Source organism: Lissotriton vulgaris, chromosome 3_2 (genome assembly GCF_964263255.1).
Source record: "Lissotriton vulgaris chromosome 3_2, aLisVul1.2, whole genome shotgun sequence".
Classification (NCBI taxonomy): domain Eukaryota; kingdom Metazoa; phylum Chordata; class Amphibia; order Caudata; family Salamandridae; genus Lissotriton; species Lissotriton vulgaris.
The window spans coordinates 213,157,753-213,176,262 of record NC_141690.1 but is presented as its reverse complement, the minus strand read 5'-3'; the positions used below and the strand labels follow the sequence as shown (position 1 = coordinate 213,176,262).

General features: G+C 46.3%; 1 protein-coding gene across 1 annotated transcript in view; it reads left to right on the top strand.

The window, feature by feature from the left end:
• The window catches only part of MAEA (macrophage erythroblast attacher, E3 ubiquitin ligase), a 497,771-nt gene that overhangs the window by 223,796 nt on the left and 255,465 nt on the right, over window positions 1-18,510 (top strand). The window contains exon 4 of the mRNA XM_086964234.1: window positions 13,365-13,487. Coding sequence (XP_086820360.1) covers window positions 13,365-13,487 — 123 coding nt within the window. The remainder of the gene's footprint in view (window positions 1-13,364; window positions 13,488-18,510) is intronic.

The window sequence follows — 18,510 nt, the reverse complement described above, 5'->3', positions numbered from 1 at the left end:
CGACGTAGAAGTGCGGATCTTCCAGGCCTCTACTGACTATGCTAAACTTAATTGGGTTTGTTACCAACTAGCTCAGAGGTCACTGGAAACTTTCTTGACTGAAATAGGAAGTGATCAGCTTCCCTGGCACAGACAAGAAGGGATTCAGTTTTCCAACAACCGTGCAACATGACAACTTTGCTCCTCAGATTAAGAGTCAATCTCTAGGGTCGTGTGAAACAAAAGACAGTTATTTTACTCAGTCAGCTTGGTGCAGTTTACTTTCACAATATGTAGAGAACAGAGAGACGGGCGTTTGTCAATAAAGGGTTAACATTTATTGAACAGTCTTTCTTCTCGTACAAGAGAAATGCATTGCCACAATTGCAAGACTTGTTATGATAAAAAGTACGTACAGTAGGATAAGTATTGCGAAATAATACTGTAAAAGCATTGATATGGTTTCTTAGCCATACAATGGTTTAAAAGTAATAAAACATATATACATTCATATATACATTAGGCTAAAATACTCAACTGGTGCTTCTAACTACGCCTACCCCAGTGTACCTGACCTAAGCCTAATACTTGGGAGGGGAGTAAGTAAGTAGCTTTAAGTTAAGTTGGTTTTGCCAAGGTTTGCTTCAAGAATTCTCTCTCAAGGGTTTAGTCAACACCATACCTCTGGAATAGAATGATGGAGGTCTGGTATCTCCCTCAGGTCTCGATATCCCAGTCACCCGCAAGGGTAGACCAGAAACGCTGGAGCTGGATTTCTCTGCAGGAGAAAGGCAGCGTCTCTTCTCAGCGCGTCGAGGAGGAGAAGGAGGGGGGACAGCGTCCGCGGGCAGCTTGCATCTGCTGGGCTCTTGCAGGGGGACGGCTGTTCAGCTCCTAAGTTCACGACACCATTGTTCGCTAGTTAGCAGCGATAGCAGTAGCGATAGCAGCTATGATATCTTCAGCATAACAGCAGCTTCAGGCGACGGGCAACAGGGGACTTGCTTAAGGCCACGTTGGTAGTATTTATACCTGAAAGGTGCCTTGTTTGACGTAAGTTTGCTGGACATAAGACGTCAATAAGATGTCACTAGGAAGTGATCGTCTATCAGTGCTCATTAGAGTTCTATTACTAATCAAAACACAGCAAGCGGGGATTTCCAGGTTTGCTGAGTTTTTATCTTGTTGAAGAACTCAGAGTGTTAATCTAGGAATCTCAGATAGTGACTTCTGCTCTGTCATTGCACTAATTGGTTGCAAAGGAAGTGGCAGAGAAAGCTATTCTGGAATGTGGCTCTGTTCGTGTGAGGCCAGAGATGAGTTACTGAATATTGCTCTCGAACGGTTATGCCAATATAGGGAATAAATGGATTTATAGCCGAATAGGGGCATAAGGTCACAGTATCGATCAGGATCCTAGATAAGCACGCAACAACCCATAGTATTGCATCGCCTGAAGTGTGTTTTTAAAAGCTCAGAAGTTTAATTTCATATTCCTCCAGTGCCAAGAGGAGTGTTCTAATTGATTTACGTACCCTATGCTGTCATACCGGACCTATCTAATGGACTACCACTTTGAGTGCCTCCCATCGTTTTCCTGGATTTGAGACAGACTTTTTATTAAAGTCATTCTTTAACAATCGCCTCAAGTAGTTCATTGCAGAATCTAGAAGTGCCCTCCTGAGAAGGGGCAGGTTATTATCTTGAAGTTCGAGGCATGAATGAACAGTGGATGCACTAGTGATTTACCGAATCCGACTATTAAGGTCTCTTGTGCCAAGTCTGAAATCCAGAGGATCTGTTTTGAATCGAGGAGTGAACAGTGAATGCTTGGGTCATGGGTTGTCCAGGGTTTCACGTCTGGCATCTTTAAAATATATATATTTCTTTATTGACGTTTGTTATTTACATACAAGATACAATATGACAAACAGCACAATGCTCCCTACAGTAGAACAAGAATAAAGGAAAGGCTAATGCCCATACCTCATAGTAGTGCAACAAAAAGGATTATGTTCAGGAGAAGGGATTATGTTCAGGAGAAGAAACCCAACAATGGCATAATCAATTGGACAAGCGTTCCAGCATATTACAACACAGTGTAGTTGCAGAAAAGAAATATCAACAAGCATATGCAATGCAATCGTTCTTGCCTTTGGGACCTTATATGTAGTTAGCTACGCAGCACATCACCCTGGGTGTTGAAACATCTACTGTTTTTTACCATGGAGGGAAAGTAAGCTCCAAACTGTGTGACGCGCCAGGTATGGGAACACATGGAGGAAAATATTGCCTTTCAGCGGGAAATGGTATAGTCTACAGCTCTGTTTTTAATATAAAATTAGGGCCTTTGTTGGTCATGTCACAGAAAATACAAAATTAAAAATACATATTATTGTCTAAGGGTGCTCGGGGAAAACAAATTCTATGGACTGGTATCTAGAGAATGCTAAAGTGATTCTGGTGTTTTACTGACCTCTGCTGATTGTTTTCTATCAAGACAGGTAAATAGAGGCAGTTGAACAGAAAAATAGTCCCTACGCGGAAGCAGACAAGTCCTAGGGCTGAACTCCAGAGCCCACTAAGTACATACACATATAAGTATATATACAAGAGGTCTTGAATGCTCGACCTAAAAACGGCATATTGTATTCTATAAATCAAACCTAACAGCCAGTGAGCTCTACGATACCAGGGTCACCCTTCTGGAGGTCCGCCCCACCCGGGAACAGTTGATTTTACCACGGGGGCAGCATCAAGCACTAATCCTGTTCAATTATTTTTAATCACTAAGACTATACCGGGGGTTTATACATCGCTCTGAAGGCTTGATTTTAAACATTAGGAGCTTTTAACTTAAATTGTTTTATATGACTTGCATTCTCCTTTTGCTATATTTTTTTATTTTGTAAAGGTTTTAAGTAACCACACAGCAATAAATTAACAAAATATCAAACATAATTACCATTTAACTGTTCTGGTGAAATACGTACCCGCTCCCACCCTCACCCACCCCTTTAGCTTCCATGTAAGTGATAGTTCATACCTCATGAGTAAACCCCATTGCAATCTCAGCCCATTTCGTATATATATTCTTCATGCATATTTTATATATGTTAGGCCACAAATGGACAAATAGTCCCATTCCATCTCAGCGTCATCCTTTGATGTCATTTAATTGATCAGGTTGAGTCTGCTAGGGGGCTCTAGCAGTGCCTCTGTCATTGCACTCCAGGCAAGCAAGGCATTTTGTGCCTTTTCATCTCTTCTGGTCCTCCTCTTATGTGCCTCTTCCGCCCCTGCCCATTCCTGTATATCTTTCTCCTACACTTCCCATGTCAGGGCGGGAGCTTAGCCAGTGTATTGATATATGTGCCTTTTTACCACTATAAGGCCCAATATAGTAAAACGTCTACTCAATCTCAGCGTTGGGTCTTCCAGGAGAAGACTGAGCAGACACTTAACTGCATGTAGGACATCCCACCATGATGCACGCTTAAGCTGGTCCAGAATCTCAAGCCAATAGGAAATTACAACCGCCCAGTACCAAACCATATGTAGGAAGTCAGCCTCCACAGCCTTGCATCAGGGGCAGCTCGGATCTCTTTTTGCATATATGGTGTGCAGTCATTTGGGGGAAAGATAGGTCATATGAATAGCATTATACTTTATCTGTTTGAACCCAGCCGCACACCAACACAGTCCGGATGCCTGCATGTATCTTGGACCAGTTCTTGGGGGGCGATAGGTCTGTTGCTTAGGCACTGCCATGTTTCCTCGATGTGTAGCGGCTTAAAATACGTAGTGCTCGATAATGATGAGTTATGAACCTTCGACCTCCTGCCATTGACAGCATAGTTGCAAGTGTTTGTGTGCTTTCAGGAGCCTCAGGGAACATGGGCCACAGCTGGCACGCCGTGGCAGGGATTTTTGCATATTGAAGGAATTGACCAGAAACCAAGTTGAACGTTTCCACTGCATCTTGAAGGGTAATGAATGGACCCTCTGGGTATAAATCAGATGGCATTATACATCCCCCTTCCTGCCACTTTGCAATCAACATCACTCAAGTTATTGGTTCGTAGGGACGTATTACCAAAATATCCTTGTAGAGGGCATAGGATGCCTGCGATACAACTCGTTGCACTGCCCGTTCCCAGAGTATGCCCATCAGAAGGATTCTGTGTGGGAAATTTGTGAGACCGTCTCTCACCTCGCATCAAGAGTGTCCCAAGTAGATGTCTACCATGTGTGCCCCCAGCAGAGACCTCTCCTAGTTTGTTTCCCTATCGAGCCAGTGTATGGCATGTTGTTTCTGAACTGCCAGGTAATACAGTTCTAGATCAGGAACTTACCTTCCCCTGTTATCCCATTTCCTTCATAGCATGGCAAGTACTCTTTTACATTGTTTTCCATTCCAAATCCAATTTGCGCAATACACATCGGGGTAATTCATAGAAGGTTCCATGCATGATGTACAAGCACCATGGTAGTACGACCATTCCATGAGTAGACCCATCTGGAATAGTAAAGACGCAGGCAGGGAGCATTTAAGGTACATAATCAGGAAATTAGAACCTTAGGCTCACAGCTTAAATAGTGCTATACACATTATGTTATGGTGAAATCTATGGAAACAAGCATTTGCAATGCAATAGGTCTCGAATTAATTAAGTTTGAGCTATTGACATTGCTAAATCTTGCAACACCAATTGCAACAAAAGTCTATAAGTTGTAGGCCAAAAAAATGTGTATTTATTTTGATAGCAATGGTGGCATGCTTTGCTTTAGATAAATATGTTTAAAAGTAAAGTGTGCCATACTGCGATTGCTACAATATTTAATTGTGGATGCGTTAACAATTGATGTGTGCACTGCTGGATGGTGGTTTGTGTGCCTGTAGAAATTGTGCACTGTTGGCTGGTGGTGTGTGTGCCTGGTGGAAGCGTGCACTGACGGCTGGTGGTGTGTGTGACTGGCGAAAGCGTGCACTGACAGCTGGTGGTGTGTGCGTGGTGAAAGCGTGCACTGACGGCTGGTGGTGTGTGTGTGCCTGGTGAAAGCATGCACTGACGGCTGGTGGTGTGTGTGCGCCTGGTGAAAGCGTGCACTGACGGCTGGTGGTGTATGTGTGCCTGGTGGAAGTGTGCACTGACGGCTGGTGGTGTTTGTGCCCGGTGAAAGCGTGCACTGACGACTGATGGTGTCTGTGCCTGGTGAAAGTGTGGTTGTGTGGGTGTGGTTGTGTGTGGTGTTGTGTGTGGTGGTTGTGGTGTGTGTGTGGTGGTGGTGGTGGTTGTTGTGTGGTTGTGTGTGCGTGGTATGTGTGTGTGGTATGTGTGTGTGTGTGTGTGTGTGTGTGTGTGTGTGTGTGTGTGTGTGTGTGTGTGTGTGTCGTTGTGTGTGTTGCTGTGCTTACCTTTTGAACGTGCACACCTGGCACAGGATGAAAATGCCCCAAGATAAGGCTCGGTGTGTTTAAAAGTGCTGCCCTAGGAATGGCAGGCTTCAGGCGGTAGTAGAGTTTGGCAACCTGCTGACACATCCAGGCCCGATACACGAACAGAGCGACAGTTCAGAGAGAGTGCGCACCAAATTTGCCTATCAACAACCTCCCACCCACTCCTGCAAATGTTATCTTTTCATACTTTTCATAGCGCGAGCGTGATAGGTGTTTGCCTAAATCAAATTTCAAAAGAAATGTATCAAAACAAGATTTGCTATGCAAAGCAGGTGCCTGTAATCTGCACTGACCCGAAACGCCAGGACTTGCTTCCTGCTGCTCGTGTCTCAGCTGCTGTGGTGTTTTTTTTAGCAGATAAAATAGTGCGGAGCGCCGGCTGCAGAGATGTGTGGGATCCAAAAGTCACAGATTCAGATCTTGGCAGGGCACATTCGGGATCTCATCTTTCCGGTGATCGCTCAGCCAAATACCTTGCAGTATAACAAGGGGCAACACAGGAGTCGCAGCTACAACCCATGGCAAACCCAAAATGTCGCCTATCAATAACATTAACAATAAAATCAAGAAATAGTAAGCAATGGGCGGGCTCCAAGCCTATTGTATGTAAACAAATTATCTGGCAAGAAACAGCGCATGGACTGTCCCAGGTGGGACCTAATAAACTGGCCTTTATGGAGGGGAAGTGTGGGGGCAATATAAAGAGGACTTGAAATAGACATGGGCAAGAGACATTACATGGAAACTTGATTTGACAATATAAAAACAGCCATGAAAAACGTTAGCTTGAAAGTGAAGAGGTCAATACAGTTGTACAGCTTATCGTTATGTTTTCCTAATCTGTAATCACACTTCACTGATGTCACTTTAGAGACATTAATATTTATTTAATGCCAATAAGAGTTAATAAAATAAAATGATAAATAAAAACTACAATTTGTCCCACAGATAAGAACTACGGATTCTTGAACATTAACCATACCACTTCTTCCTAGAAGGGAGGAAAATAATTCTTCAATTAAGCCATGTTGTTTTTTCTCTCCAAGATTTATTTAAAAAAAATCATAATATACACGAGGAGCACCATGTTTTTCTAATGATAGAATCCATGGTAGAGGTTTTGAAATTCGTGTTATAAATATTTTTTCTGAAGGATATTTTTCTCAATCAGTAGAGACCTCTTGGAGTACACATTTAGTCTGAGGTTTATTTCTGTCCTCACTGGATGGGAAAGTCTTACATATGGTCTATATGGTATGAACTAAGTAATTTTTCAGTTTCAGAGCTTGTCGTTAAGGACTGGCTTAATTGCACTTCAAATAACATCTTCAATGACTCTGTAATTGTATATTTAAAATCAATAGCCTTAGATGATCTAATCGATTTAATTATTTGTAAGGAGACTCTTTATACAGGTTAAGCTACCCTTTGGCCATTTTCATTACAATAGGGGAGCGAATAAAATGTAATACCTTATTAAATGTGTCAAGCTCAGAAAACCCCAAGAATGGGTGATTCGGTAACTTTGTTAAATAAAGCTCATTGAGGTGAGAAAGACATATGAATGTTTTTACTTCTACTAGACTTTTCTTTCAAGAAACGATGTAAACAATCAATCTAGCTATTTTTTTAGTACAACCAATCCTTTCATTTACAAAGAATGGGGAGCCCAAGCAGTCTACCCTACTGTACGCTTGCTGGGACCGTGGATAGCTAAAGAAGGGTCGAACCCCAGTCAGGGAAGGCTGAGCACAACTGACGGGAGACGCAGACTGAGATGGTCTATGATCACCCCAGATCTGCTGTACAAAGACATCAAAGTCATATGTGCAGACGAAATTGACACCTGCACCCAAGAAGGCATAGAGCCTAGAAAGGTGCTCGGGGCGTTCCAGTCACTCTCAGATAAGGTCTCGAAGCTGTAGTTGGTACAGGCTAAAAATCTAGTAAATGTGGGCCCAAAGTGGTTTAATCATGACTGCACTAAAGCAGCAAGTAACCTCAGGCTGGCTTTAGTAGCTAAACCAAGAGAACAGGCGACTGTCCAACTTTGTCGGAAAGAATATAAATCTACTATAGCCAAACGCAAGGAATCCCTAAGGGAAAAGGCCTGGAACAATATCCTCGATCCCACAACTTTAAAGAGTAGCTCTAGATTTTGGGGCGTATTGAAAAAGCCTTTTCTTGTCCAGGAGACCGGCGACGGCCTTGAATGCCATATACCCAAGGGGGACTGGGAAGGGTACTTCAAGCAACTATACTGTAGCCCGATGGAAGAAACTTCTAGCCTAGTACTTTGTACTAATGGAAAGAAGATTAGCATTGATAGGGGTGAAGTTCTTGAGGGTATTATGGGACTAGCAGAGAATAGAGATAAGCACAGTTAGATTCTACAGTAAGAGTGGAGTTTTGATGCTGTCCCCTGTTTGCATACCTTTTTGTCCTACAGCGCGGGCCTCGTATACCTGAGTACGGTCCAGGTGAGGTGAGGTCCAGTCCCCTGTCATTTTGGGTGAGCAGTAAATCACAAATATTTTCAGATTTATGTATGAGATTCTGTGAGCACATTTGTCTGTGAATGTACCAACATGAGTAACAGATGATTATCTAACTTAGATCACGCTGAGTATCCAAGTGACAAGGAGGATGAGTATTGAATTGTAGGCACAGGTTGTAACGTACCTATGCCTACATCTTTCATCCTTTGATGAATCTGGCTGTATATCCTTGCACCTTTTGCACTTTATTAAGATATGTGTTTTTAACAAAAGTATTATGAATTGTGAGTATTATTGTATATGTACTTTTATGGTTTTGAACAAAAACCGAAATAGTTTTATTGAATTGAATACCCTATGAGAATAAATCGCAGTTTCATGGCAGGTAGATGTCGTTGAAACAAGGGTAAACTTTGGGAGAGTCGGAGGTCGTGTAAGGAAGCTATAATGTCAAGTCTTTTCTTGCCATCTTAATAGTACTCTGGTCCATGGGCACCAACATGTTATTGCATAAGATGTCACATAGAATTCTACCACGGTTCTAATAACTGATTGAGATCTGTAGGAGGCGGGTGAGTCACGCTGCAACATAACAGGATATGTAATTTCGAAAAATATGGATCTTACTTTACCTGTTTTGGGAGTGTAGAGCGTCTTTTTCAGGTACTTCAGTAGCTTTTCAGAAGAACGTGTTTGTCTCCTAATATCCAAATTTCGACTGCTGGCACTGAGGCATTTATGTCAGATGTTTTCTGAAGAGCAACTATTTTTCGTGGGATAAAAAACAAACCCTCTAATAATATGTTTCCAGTCTTCATGTCAGGGTTGCTCAAATGAAAAGTATACAGCTTCGTGCTTGCATTTAATACACGTCAAATTCTTCCTGATCCATTAGTACAGAGAGGTGGTCACTCCAGTCGTGCATTTAATCCTATTAAAACTCAAACCCTGGACGTTACCTCTTAAGATAACCACCTGTTCACTGCACAAACCATCCATGATTCAACCTGATGTCCATTAATCGTTCATCATCTTTGAATGAATGGCATCTGTTCAACGATGATCTTAAGAAATCTAAGAAACTCTGTCGCTCCCTTGAGAAGGCCTGGAAAAAAGACCCAAACACCAGCACCAAGGTAGCTTTCAAAAACGCCACCCGTATACACCACCAAATGATTCAGACTGCCAAGAAAGCCGCTTTCAAGGACCGACTAGATAACAACGCCCACAACAGCAAGGAATTATTCAACATCGTCAAGGAATTCACCAACCCCTCAGCCAACTCCAACGACATCACCCCCTCTCAAGCCCTCTGCAACTCCCTAGCTTCATTCTTCCACAACAAGATCGCAGACATCCACAACAGCTTCGACAACCGACCCGAAGACCAACCCACCCAACCCTCCGCAGGACCTCCACCCCCCTTGAACATCCTCAATGACTGGAACCCAATCTCCACTAAGGACACCATCCGCTTGATGAACTCTATCCACTCAGGATCCCCCACAGACCCATGCCCTCACCACATCTTCAACAAAGCAGACTCCATCATAGCACCACACCTCAGAGACGTCATCAACTGCTCCCTCAACTCCGCCACCTTCCCGGAAAGCTGGAAACACGCCGAACTCAGCGCCCTTCTGAAAAAACCCACAGCTGACCCCACCGAACTCAAAAACTACCGCCCCATCTCGCTCCTTCCATTCCCGGCCAAAGTCATCGAGAAAGCTGTCAACAACCAGCTCGCCGCCTTCCTCGAAACCAACAAATCACTCGACTCCTCACAGTCCGGCTTCCGAGCCAAACACAGCACTGAGACCGCACTCATCGCAGCAACAGACGACATTCGAACTCTACTGGACAATGGAGACACAGTCGCCCTCATCCTCCTCGACCTCTCCGCAGCCTTTGACACAGTTTGTCATAGCACCTTAATACATCGCCTCAGAAACATCGGAATCCAAGGAAAAGCACTGGAATGGATCACCTCGTTCCTTGCCGGAAGAACTGGGAGAGTCCGCCTTCCACCATACAAATCAGAAGTCACCAAAGTCATCTGCGGCGTGCCACAAGGATCTTCACTCAGCCCCACCCTCTTCAACGTATACATGAGCCCCCTCGCGGCCATCGCACGCCAACACAACCTCAACATCATTTCCTACGCTGATGACACTCAACTGATACTATCACTCACTAAAGACCCTAACACCGCCAAAACCAACCTACATGAAGGAATGAAAGAAGTAGCCGAGTGGATGAAGCACAGCCGTCTAAAACTGAACTCAGACAAAACAGAAGTCCTTATCCTAGGTACCTCCCCCTCCGCCTGGGATGACTCTTGGTGGCCAGAGACCCTTGGAAAAGCACCCATCCCTACGAACCACGCACGGAACTTAGGTGTCATCCTGGACTCCTCACTCTTTATGAACAGACAAGTCAACGCCGTCTCATCATCTTGCTTCAATATTCTTCGCATGCTCAAAAAAAATTTCGCTGGATCCCCACCGAAACTAGAAAAACGGTCACCCACGCACTGGTCACGAGCCGCCTGGACTACGGAAACACCCTATACGCCGGTACCACCGCAAAACTCCAGAAAAAACTCCAACGCATCCAGAACGCTTCAGCCAGACTCATACTAGACATCCTGCGTAAAGACCACATCTCTGGCCACCTGAAAAACCTCCACTGGCTCCCCGTGAACAAGAGGATTACTTTCCACCTCCTAACCCACGCACACAAAGCACTTTACGAACATGGACCCGAATGCCTCAACTCACGACTTTCCTTCTACACCCCCTCCCGCCAGCTACGATCCTCCAACCAAGCCCTTGCAACTGTACCTCGCATCAACAAAACCACCATGGGAGGCAGATCCTTCTCCTACCTGGCAGCTAAAACCTGGAACTCACTTCCCACTCACCTTCGCCTCACTCAGAACCACCTAACATTCAGAAAGCAACTTAAAACCTGGATATTCGACAAGTAATTCCCCACCCTTCTTCAAGCGCCTTGAGACCCTCTGGGTATGTAGCACGCTATATAAATCACTTGACTTGACTTGTAATTTTAGCTCTTCCGGGTCGCTAACAATCCCACAGCTGGTCACATCTTTGGAGTTGTCTGCGCCTAACATGTAAGGTGACCGAGGATTGGAGCTTTGAAGCACATCCTTCGAAATGCTGATTGGCTGTTGCGTAGGACCGCATTCAACACAGTTAACAACAAACGCCTTTGACTGTGGGCGGGTAAATGGTTCATTTTAGAGTTTGTCGTGAGCAGTCGGAGGTCCGCCGTAGTTCAGCGAGTCTATTGCGTACCCAGCCGGTTAAGGTGGCGACGCTGGTGACTCTGGATGTGAAGGATGCAAGGCAGGGAAAGGTGTGAAGGTTAGACCCGACCTCCCCATGAGGCTCCTGATGGCCGCTGGTTTGTGCTTGGCTGACGTTGTTGGGCACGCCTGTTGGCTGGTTCACATGTTATGGGACTTATGCCATGTATGACCGCTGTACTGGGCGCGCTGCGTGTTCCCTCAGAATACGGGATGGCTGTTTTATAACGTCTACAGTTTATTTCACCAGTTAACTGATACTTGATATCATTCTGTTTGTTTTATTCCTGTGGTTCGATTCGCATTGCGTGGCAGACGGGGGCGGGGGGGGAGGTGGAGGGGCTTCCTTTGAAGTCTGATGAGGGGGGTGGGGAATTGATTCCTTTGAAGTCTAATGCCGAGGCTCAGACAAATGGTGTGCGATGTGGCTGGCGATGTGTATGCGCCTGGCTCACATGAACTGTACCCAATCCTCAGTTTGGCTAGACTTTTGAAAGCCTTACTATAATCTCGACAAACAAGCATTGCTAAAGCAGTGCTGTAGTCGAGACCTAAAAATGTACCGGACTCTGATATACTGGTTATGCACAAAAGGTTTTTTAACATACTTTTGTCTGCATATGTTTCCTCAATTACTAGCGGGATGGCACAAGCCATCAGACCCCCCCCCCTCTTGTAGATGTGATGAATCCTCTAAACTAGACACTTAGCACATTGTTTTAATTTGCCTTAAATTGGCCGACCTGCAACATAAATATATTCGTCCATTACTCGTGCCTTTGAATTTCCAGTAAGCAAGACCAGCTCTTTTGTTGTGCAATTTTTAGATAATATCAAAGTATGTTGGTTGGTATTTATCTAGATTTTTAGTAGGGGTGTATTTTGCATATGTATGTATGTATGATATTGTAAGTTTGTTGATTTTTATGCAATGGTCCTAGATGTATTGATGTTTTAACTATATTTTTATGATTGCTGATGCTAATGGAAATAAAGAGCGAATGAATGAATAACTTAGTCCTATTAATACAGAACTCCCTCAGTACGTTTAGCAGTATCTGGTTTTCTCAAGTAAATCATGGCATTATCGGTGTACAGTGACACTATATGTTCCGTCATGCCTATCTGTGCTCCCCAGCCCTTAAGCGTCTGCCAAAGCATGAAAGGCCAATGGTTCCATCGCTAAAGCGAAAATTAGTGGGGAGAGAGGGCAGACCTGTTGGTGTTGCATTGTAAGGCCATCTTTGCCGAGACCGAACGACCCATGCGAACTCTCACCCGTGGGTTTTTATAGAGCAATTTGATCCAGGATATAAACTGAGCTCCCCAACCCCATCCTATAGAGCACCTGCCATACATAATCCCTCCTCTCCGAGTCAAATTCTAGAAACGCCTTTATACAGTAGAGGGTATGATACTGAATTAAAAGTATAACGTTTTAATTTTGTGTATGTAGGATCAGTAAAAAGATGAAGCAGATTACTCCACACTTAGTCTGGTATTCACAGTTAACAGCAAATATCTGGGAATCAGTTTATTCGACAGTTATTATCTCTAAAGTCTTAATGTGATATAGAAAGAACATTCATTTTCAAGTAAATGGAATTGGCTAAATCATGGTATATTATTACTTAAAATGTGTTTCTCCATCTTTTGAGCAGACCTCTTCTCAGAGGCAGGTGCATTCTTTACGACTATCGAGGCCAGGTTATAACCTCAGCAGTTAAAAGATTTTGGTGCCCCCATATATATATCTAATTCAAAATATAAACAAGAATAAGCCTTAAAATAAAATGTTATTTTTCGAAATGAAGCAAAACTTTTTTTTATTTTTGTTTACTTCCTTTTTATTTATAGGTTCAGCTGCACCATTTGCAGTGTTGAACCATATGGTGCATGGTAAATCTGGCAGATGAAAAATGACGGTGGTGCCCCTCTTCCCTTGAAGCCCTAAGCACATGCTTATTTTGCTTAATGGTTCACCCAGCCCTGCTAACTGCCAGAATCACAGATTGCAATGCTTGTTAATAAATATTTTCGGAGCTTAAGCAAATGTATGTATTTTGATAGGTTTTACTTTCTTTTCTTTTGCAAGGACTTGGTAAACATAGAGATGTTCCTAACAGCTAAAGAAGTGGAAGAATCATTGGAAAGACAAGAAACTATGACTTGCTTGGCATGGTGTCATGATAACAAGTCAAGACTCCGGAAAATGAAGGTATATTCTCAGCTTTACTAATTTTTCTCAGCATGAAATTTGTCCCTGAGAATCTTTAGAATAATCATATGGACGTAATTATTTGTTTAATTTATTTTTTAATGCAAATGTGATGTACTCTAGGCATTTTCAGATCCTGGCATGTTACATTTGATTATTTATTAATTGGATGTAAATGTACTTGCTGTCAACTGATATTTGGAATTATAGATGATTCTTCATGTTTTTATTTGTTTACGACTGCATGTAAACATTAAAAGTAACAGCTATCGGGCAAAGTCCCTAAGGTTCACAACATGTAATGGGATTGATGAAATGGCAGTACCTTACTGTACTCATTGTCTGTGAGGAAGGATCAGACCCCATTTAAACGACCCAGTAACACCACCACATTTTTCTATATGTTTTCCAAACATGATGGGACCTACTGTGTTGTACACAGGTTTTGGCCATTATCTGTGATATCAGTCATTGTGGTTTATGTGCCCTACCTGATCCTATGTCCATGAAGTTGCTGAGTTGGTATGTCATTTTGTTTTGTTTTCTTTTTATGGGGAGTTTAGAGTTTGGATATGTGTCAGTAGGTAGCTGGAGATTTGGGGGTTAGCACTCAGAATTTTTAGTAGAGTAGGAAGAGATGAATGATTTAAATCCCTTGGCACTATATTATTCCTAATTGAAGCATTCGTAGCTCTCTGTCCCTGTCAAGGTTTGATGATCACTGCTGGGCAGAGCACTGCTGGCAAGTTAGTTGTTTATTTCTTGAAAACTTGCAGGACTTGTTGCTGGTTAAGTTGAACAAGTTGAATATCCTGTGGGAAGATAGTTTTGAATGGGCACTTTGCTTAAATATCCCAAATTTTATGAAACTGGATGTAAAAAAAAAAATTGAGGATCACTTCACAGTGGTCAGGTGTAGCAATTGGAGCACTTTTGTTGAAATCCTGATTTGTGACCTGAAAGAAAACTTTGAAGAGTGTGTTGGTTTGGTTACGAACTTCCAAGGTACATGCTGTGCTCTTTGCTATTTGGTCTGTGACGCTATTCTGTTATATACAGACATATTGATTTTAAGGTTTAGATTGAAGATTGTCCTTCTGGTCTTAAAACGTTATCCACTGATGAAAAAGCTTAACTTTACACAAAGGCTAGGCCTGGAGAGCAACCTGAAAAGGACACTTGATAAGAACACCAACTCAAGCCAGTTCTGAAAGTGTAGACAGTGGATCCACATTTCAAGTCTGTTTTGACTATATAACGGTGGTCCCTACTTGTTCCAGCTCCAAGTTGTCAATGGCCAAGGAAAGCAGTATTCTGCACAGTACTCTGCTATGGAAAAAGAGCTAGTGTCTACCTGACAGCCAGCTACCGAGAGGCAAAGGGAGATTGCCTGAGTCTACTCTTGCTGTAAGGACTGTTCACATGTCTTTAAGAACCCAGCAGCCAGCCTGCCTGCTGAGAGAGGGAAGAAGCATGCCAACCCTGCAGTAAGTCTTGCTTTCCAGGAGAATCAAGGTGCAGCATGACCCCTGGTGGGGTCTTCCAGAAGAGGAAGTATGTGGAGATCAACATCCTGCTCCAGTGTTAGCAGGCAGCTGTCTCTACACTTAGGGTTCCTGGCATTAACTCTACAGATTGGCTGAAGGTCACAGAGCCCAGTTAGAGACTGTGATCCTCGAATGTGTGATCTGAGCCGCTGTGCCAAAAAACAAAATCACGGTCTGAGCTGAGCCACATTTACCAGATACATTTCCCTGATTCTTCTCCCCCTGCCTGTCCCTGTTAATTCTGCCACACGCTCGCCCCATCCCGGCCCGCCCACCCCAGCGCAGCGGTCACGTGCCGTGGGCGCGCCCATTGTGCGCCGAAGGCGCGCCAAAGGCAAGCCCGTCTGCGCCCGCCCACTACGCCGGACACACGCTTGACCCCGTCTTCTCCTCCAGCAAGCACATCTCCTTCAGCCACTCCACCGGACTACACTGGACAGACCACAGCTGCATCCAATTCAACTTCAGGAGAACCACGGCCCACCACCACCCGCATCAGGTTCCCTGCAGAAGCTGGAGTAAGATCACCGCTGACCAGCTTAGCCAGAACCCGCCCACCAACACGACGGACCCAACGAAGCAGCCTGCAACCTCACACAGTGGCTCACCAACTGCGCCGACAAACTCGCACCACTGAAGAATCCTCCCAGCAGACCCGGCGGCAGGAAAGCCTCGTGGTTTACCATCGACCTCAAAAACTCCAAGAAAACCTGCCGCACCCTCGAGAAAGCAGAGAACATGACCGCCCTCAAGAATGCCACCCGCAACCACCACCAGCTGATCCGAAGCACCAAGAAGACAGCATTCAAAGAAAGACTGGACAACAACACCCACAACAGCAAGGAGCTCTTCAGCATCGTCAAAGAGCTCTCAAATCCCAGCGCCTGCAACACCGACATCACTCCCTCGCAAGACTTCTGCGACTCCCTCGCCTCGTTCTTCCACCGCAAGATCGCCGACATTCACAACAGCTTCGGCGCCCAAACCACGCACCCAACCGCCGAACCAGCGCCCCCAATCACCACCCTCTGCACCTGGACCCCTGTCAGCACCGAAGACACCATCCACTCCGGCTCCCCCACCGACCCCTGCCCATACCACATCTTCAACAAAGCTGACTCCACCATTGCACCCCAACTCCGGAACATCATCAACAGCTCCTTTGCATCTGCCACCTTCCCAGAGAGCTGGAAACATGCCGAGCTGAGCGCCCTCCTCAAGAAACCCACCGCGACCCCACGGACCTGAAGAACTTCCGCCCCATCTCGCTCCCCCCTTTCCAGCCAAAGTCCTCGAGAAGATCGTCAACAGACAACTCTCCACCTTCCTCAAGACCAACGGATCCCTCGACCCCTCACAGTCCGGCTTCCGAGCAAACCACAGCACCGAGACCGCCCTCATCGCAGCCACCGACGACATCAGGTCCCTGCTCGACAACTGGGAAACGGCTGCCCTCATCCTCCTGGACCTCTCAGCAGCCTTCGACACCGTCTGCTACCGCACCCTGATACAGCGCCTCAGCAACACTGGAATCCAAGGAGCGGCCCTAGAGCGGATCATCTCGTTCCTCGCCGGAAGAACCCATAGAGTCTGCCTCCCCCCGTTCTGATCCTCGGTCACCAAAGTCATCTGCGGCGTCCCGCAGGGATCCTCTCTCAGCCCCACCCTCTTCAACGTCTACAGGAGCCCCCATGCGGCCATCGCCGGCCAACACAACCTCAACATCATCTCCTACGCCGACGACACCTGGCTGATCCTCTCCCTCACCAACGACCCCGCCACCGCCAAAGCCAACCTCCAGGAAGGCATGAAAGACGTCGCGGAATGGATGAAGATCAGCCGTCTGAAACTGAACTCAGACAAGACGGAAGTCCTCATCCTCGGACCATCCCCATCCGCCCTGAGATTACTCCTGGCGGCCCCCTACCCTGGGCAGCGCACCCAAACCGACGGACCACGCACGCAACCTGGGCGTCATCCTGGACTCCTCCCTCTGGATGACCAAGCAAGTGAAGTGGACCAAGCAAGTGAACGCAGTCTCATCATCCTGCTTCAACACCCTGCGCATGCCCTGAGAGATCTTCCGATGGATCCCCACCGAAACCAGGAAGACGGTCACCCAGGCCATTGTCACCAGCCGTCTGGACTACGGGAACACCCTCTACTCTGGAACCATAGCCAAACTCCAGAAAAGACTCCAGCACATCCAGAACGCCTCAGCACGACTAATCCTGGACATCCCGCACAGCAGCCACATCTCCGCCCACCTGAAAGACCTGCACTGGCTCTCCGTCAACAAGAGGATCACGTTCAGACACCTCACCCCCGCACACAAGGCTCTCCACGACTTGGGCCTGAAGTACCTCAACAGCCGCCTCACTTTCTACACACCCACCCGCCAGCTCCGATCCGCCAGCCTCGCCTCTGTCCCAAGAATTCGGAAATCCACCGTCGGAGGAAGATCCTTCTCCTACCTGGCAGCCAAGACATAGAACTCCCTCCCCACCCATCTACGGCTGACCCAGGATCACCTCTCCTTCAGGAAACAACTCAAGACCTGGCTGTTCGAGCAGTAGCGACCCCCCCCCTTCAGCGCCTTGAGACCTTCTGGGTGAGTAGCGCGCTATACAAATTTTGTGATTGATTGATTGATTGATTAATTCTCCTACCCGCCCACCCCGTCCCAGTTAATTCTTCGTACCAGTTATTTCGACCACCCGCCCACCCCGTCCGAGGTAATTCTCCCGCCGGCCCACCCCATCCGAGTTACTTCTCCCACCCGCCCACCCCATCCCAGTTACTTCTCCCACCCGCCCACCCCGTCCCAGTTACTTCTCCCACCCGCCCACCCCGTCCCAGTTACTTCTCCCACCCCGTCCCAGTTAATTCTCCCACCCCGTCCCAGTTAATTATCCCACCCGCCCGCCCCGTCCCAGTTAATTATCCCACCCGCCCGCCCCGTCCCATTATCCCACCCGCCCGCCCCGTCCCAGTTACTTATCCCACCCGCCCGGTCCCAGTTAATTATCCCACCCGCCCGCCCCGTCCCAGTTAATTATCCCACCCGCCCGCCCCGTCCCAGTTAATTATTACACCCGCCCGCCCCGTCCCAGTTAATTCTACGTTCCAGTTAATTCTCCCACTCGCCCGCCCAGTCCCAGATAATTCTCCCACCCGCCCACCCAGTCAATTCTCCCACCTGCCCGCCCAGTCCCAGTTAATTCTCCCACCCGCCCGCCCAGTCCCAGTTAATTCTCCCACCCGCCCGCCCAGTCTCAGTTAATTCTCCCACCCGCCCGCACAGTCAATGCTCCCGCCCAGTCCCAGTTATTCTCCCACCCGCCCGCCCAGTCCCAGTTAATTCTCCCACCCGCCCACCCAGTCCCAGTTAATTCTCCCACCCGCCCACCCAGTCCCAGTTAATTCTCCCACCCGCCCACCCCGTCCCAGTTAATTCTCCCACCCGCCCACCCCGT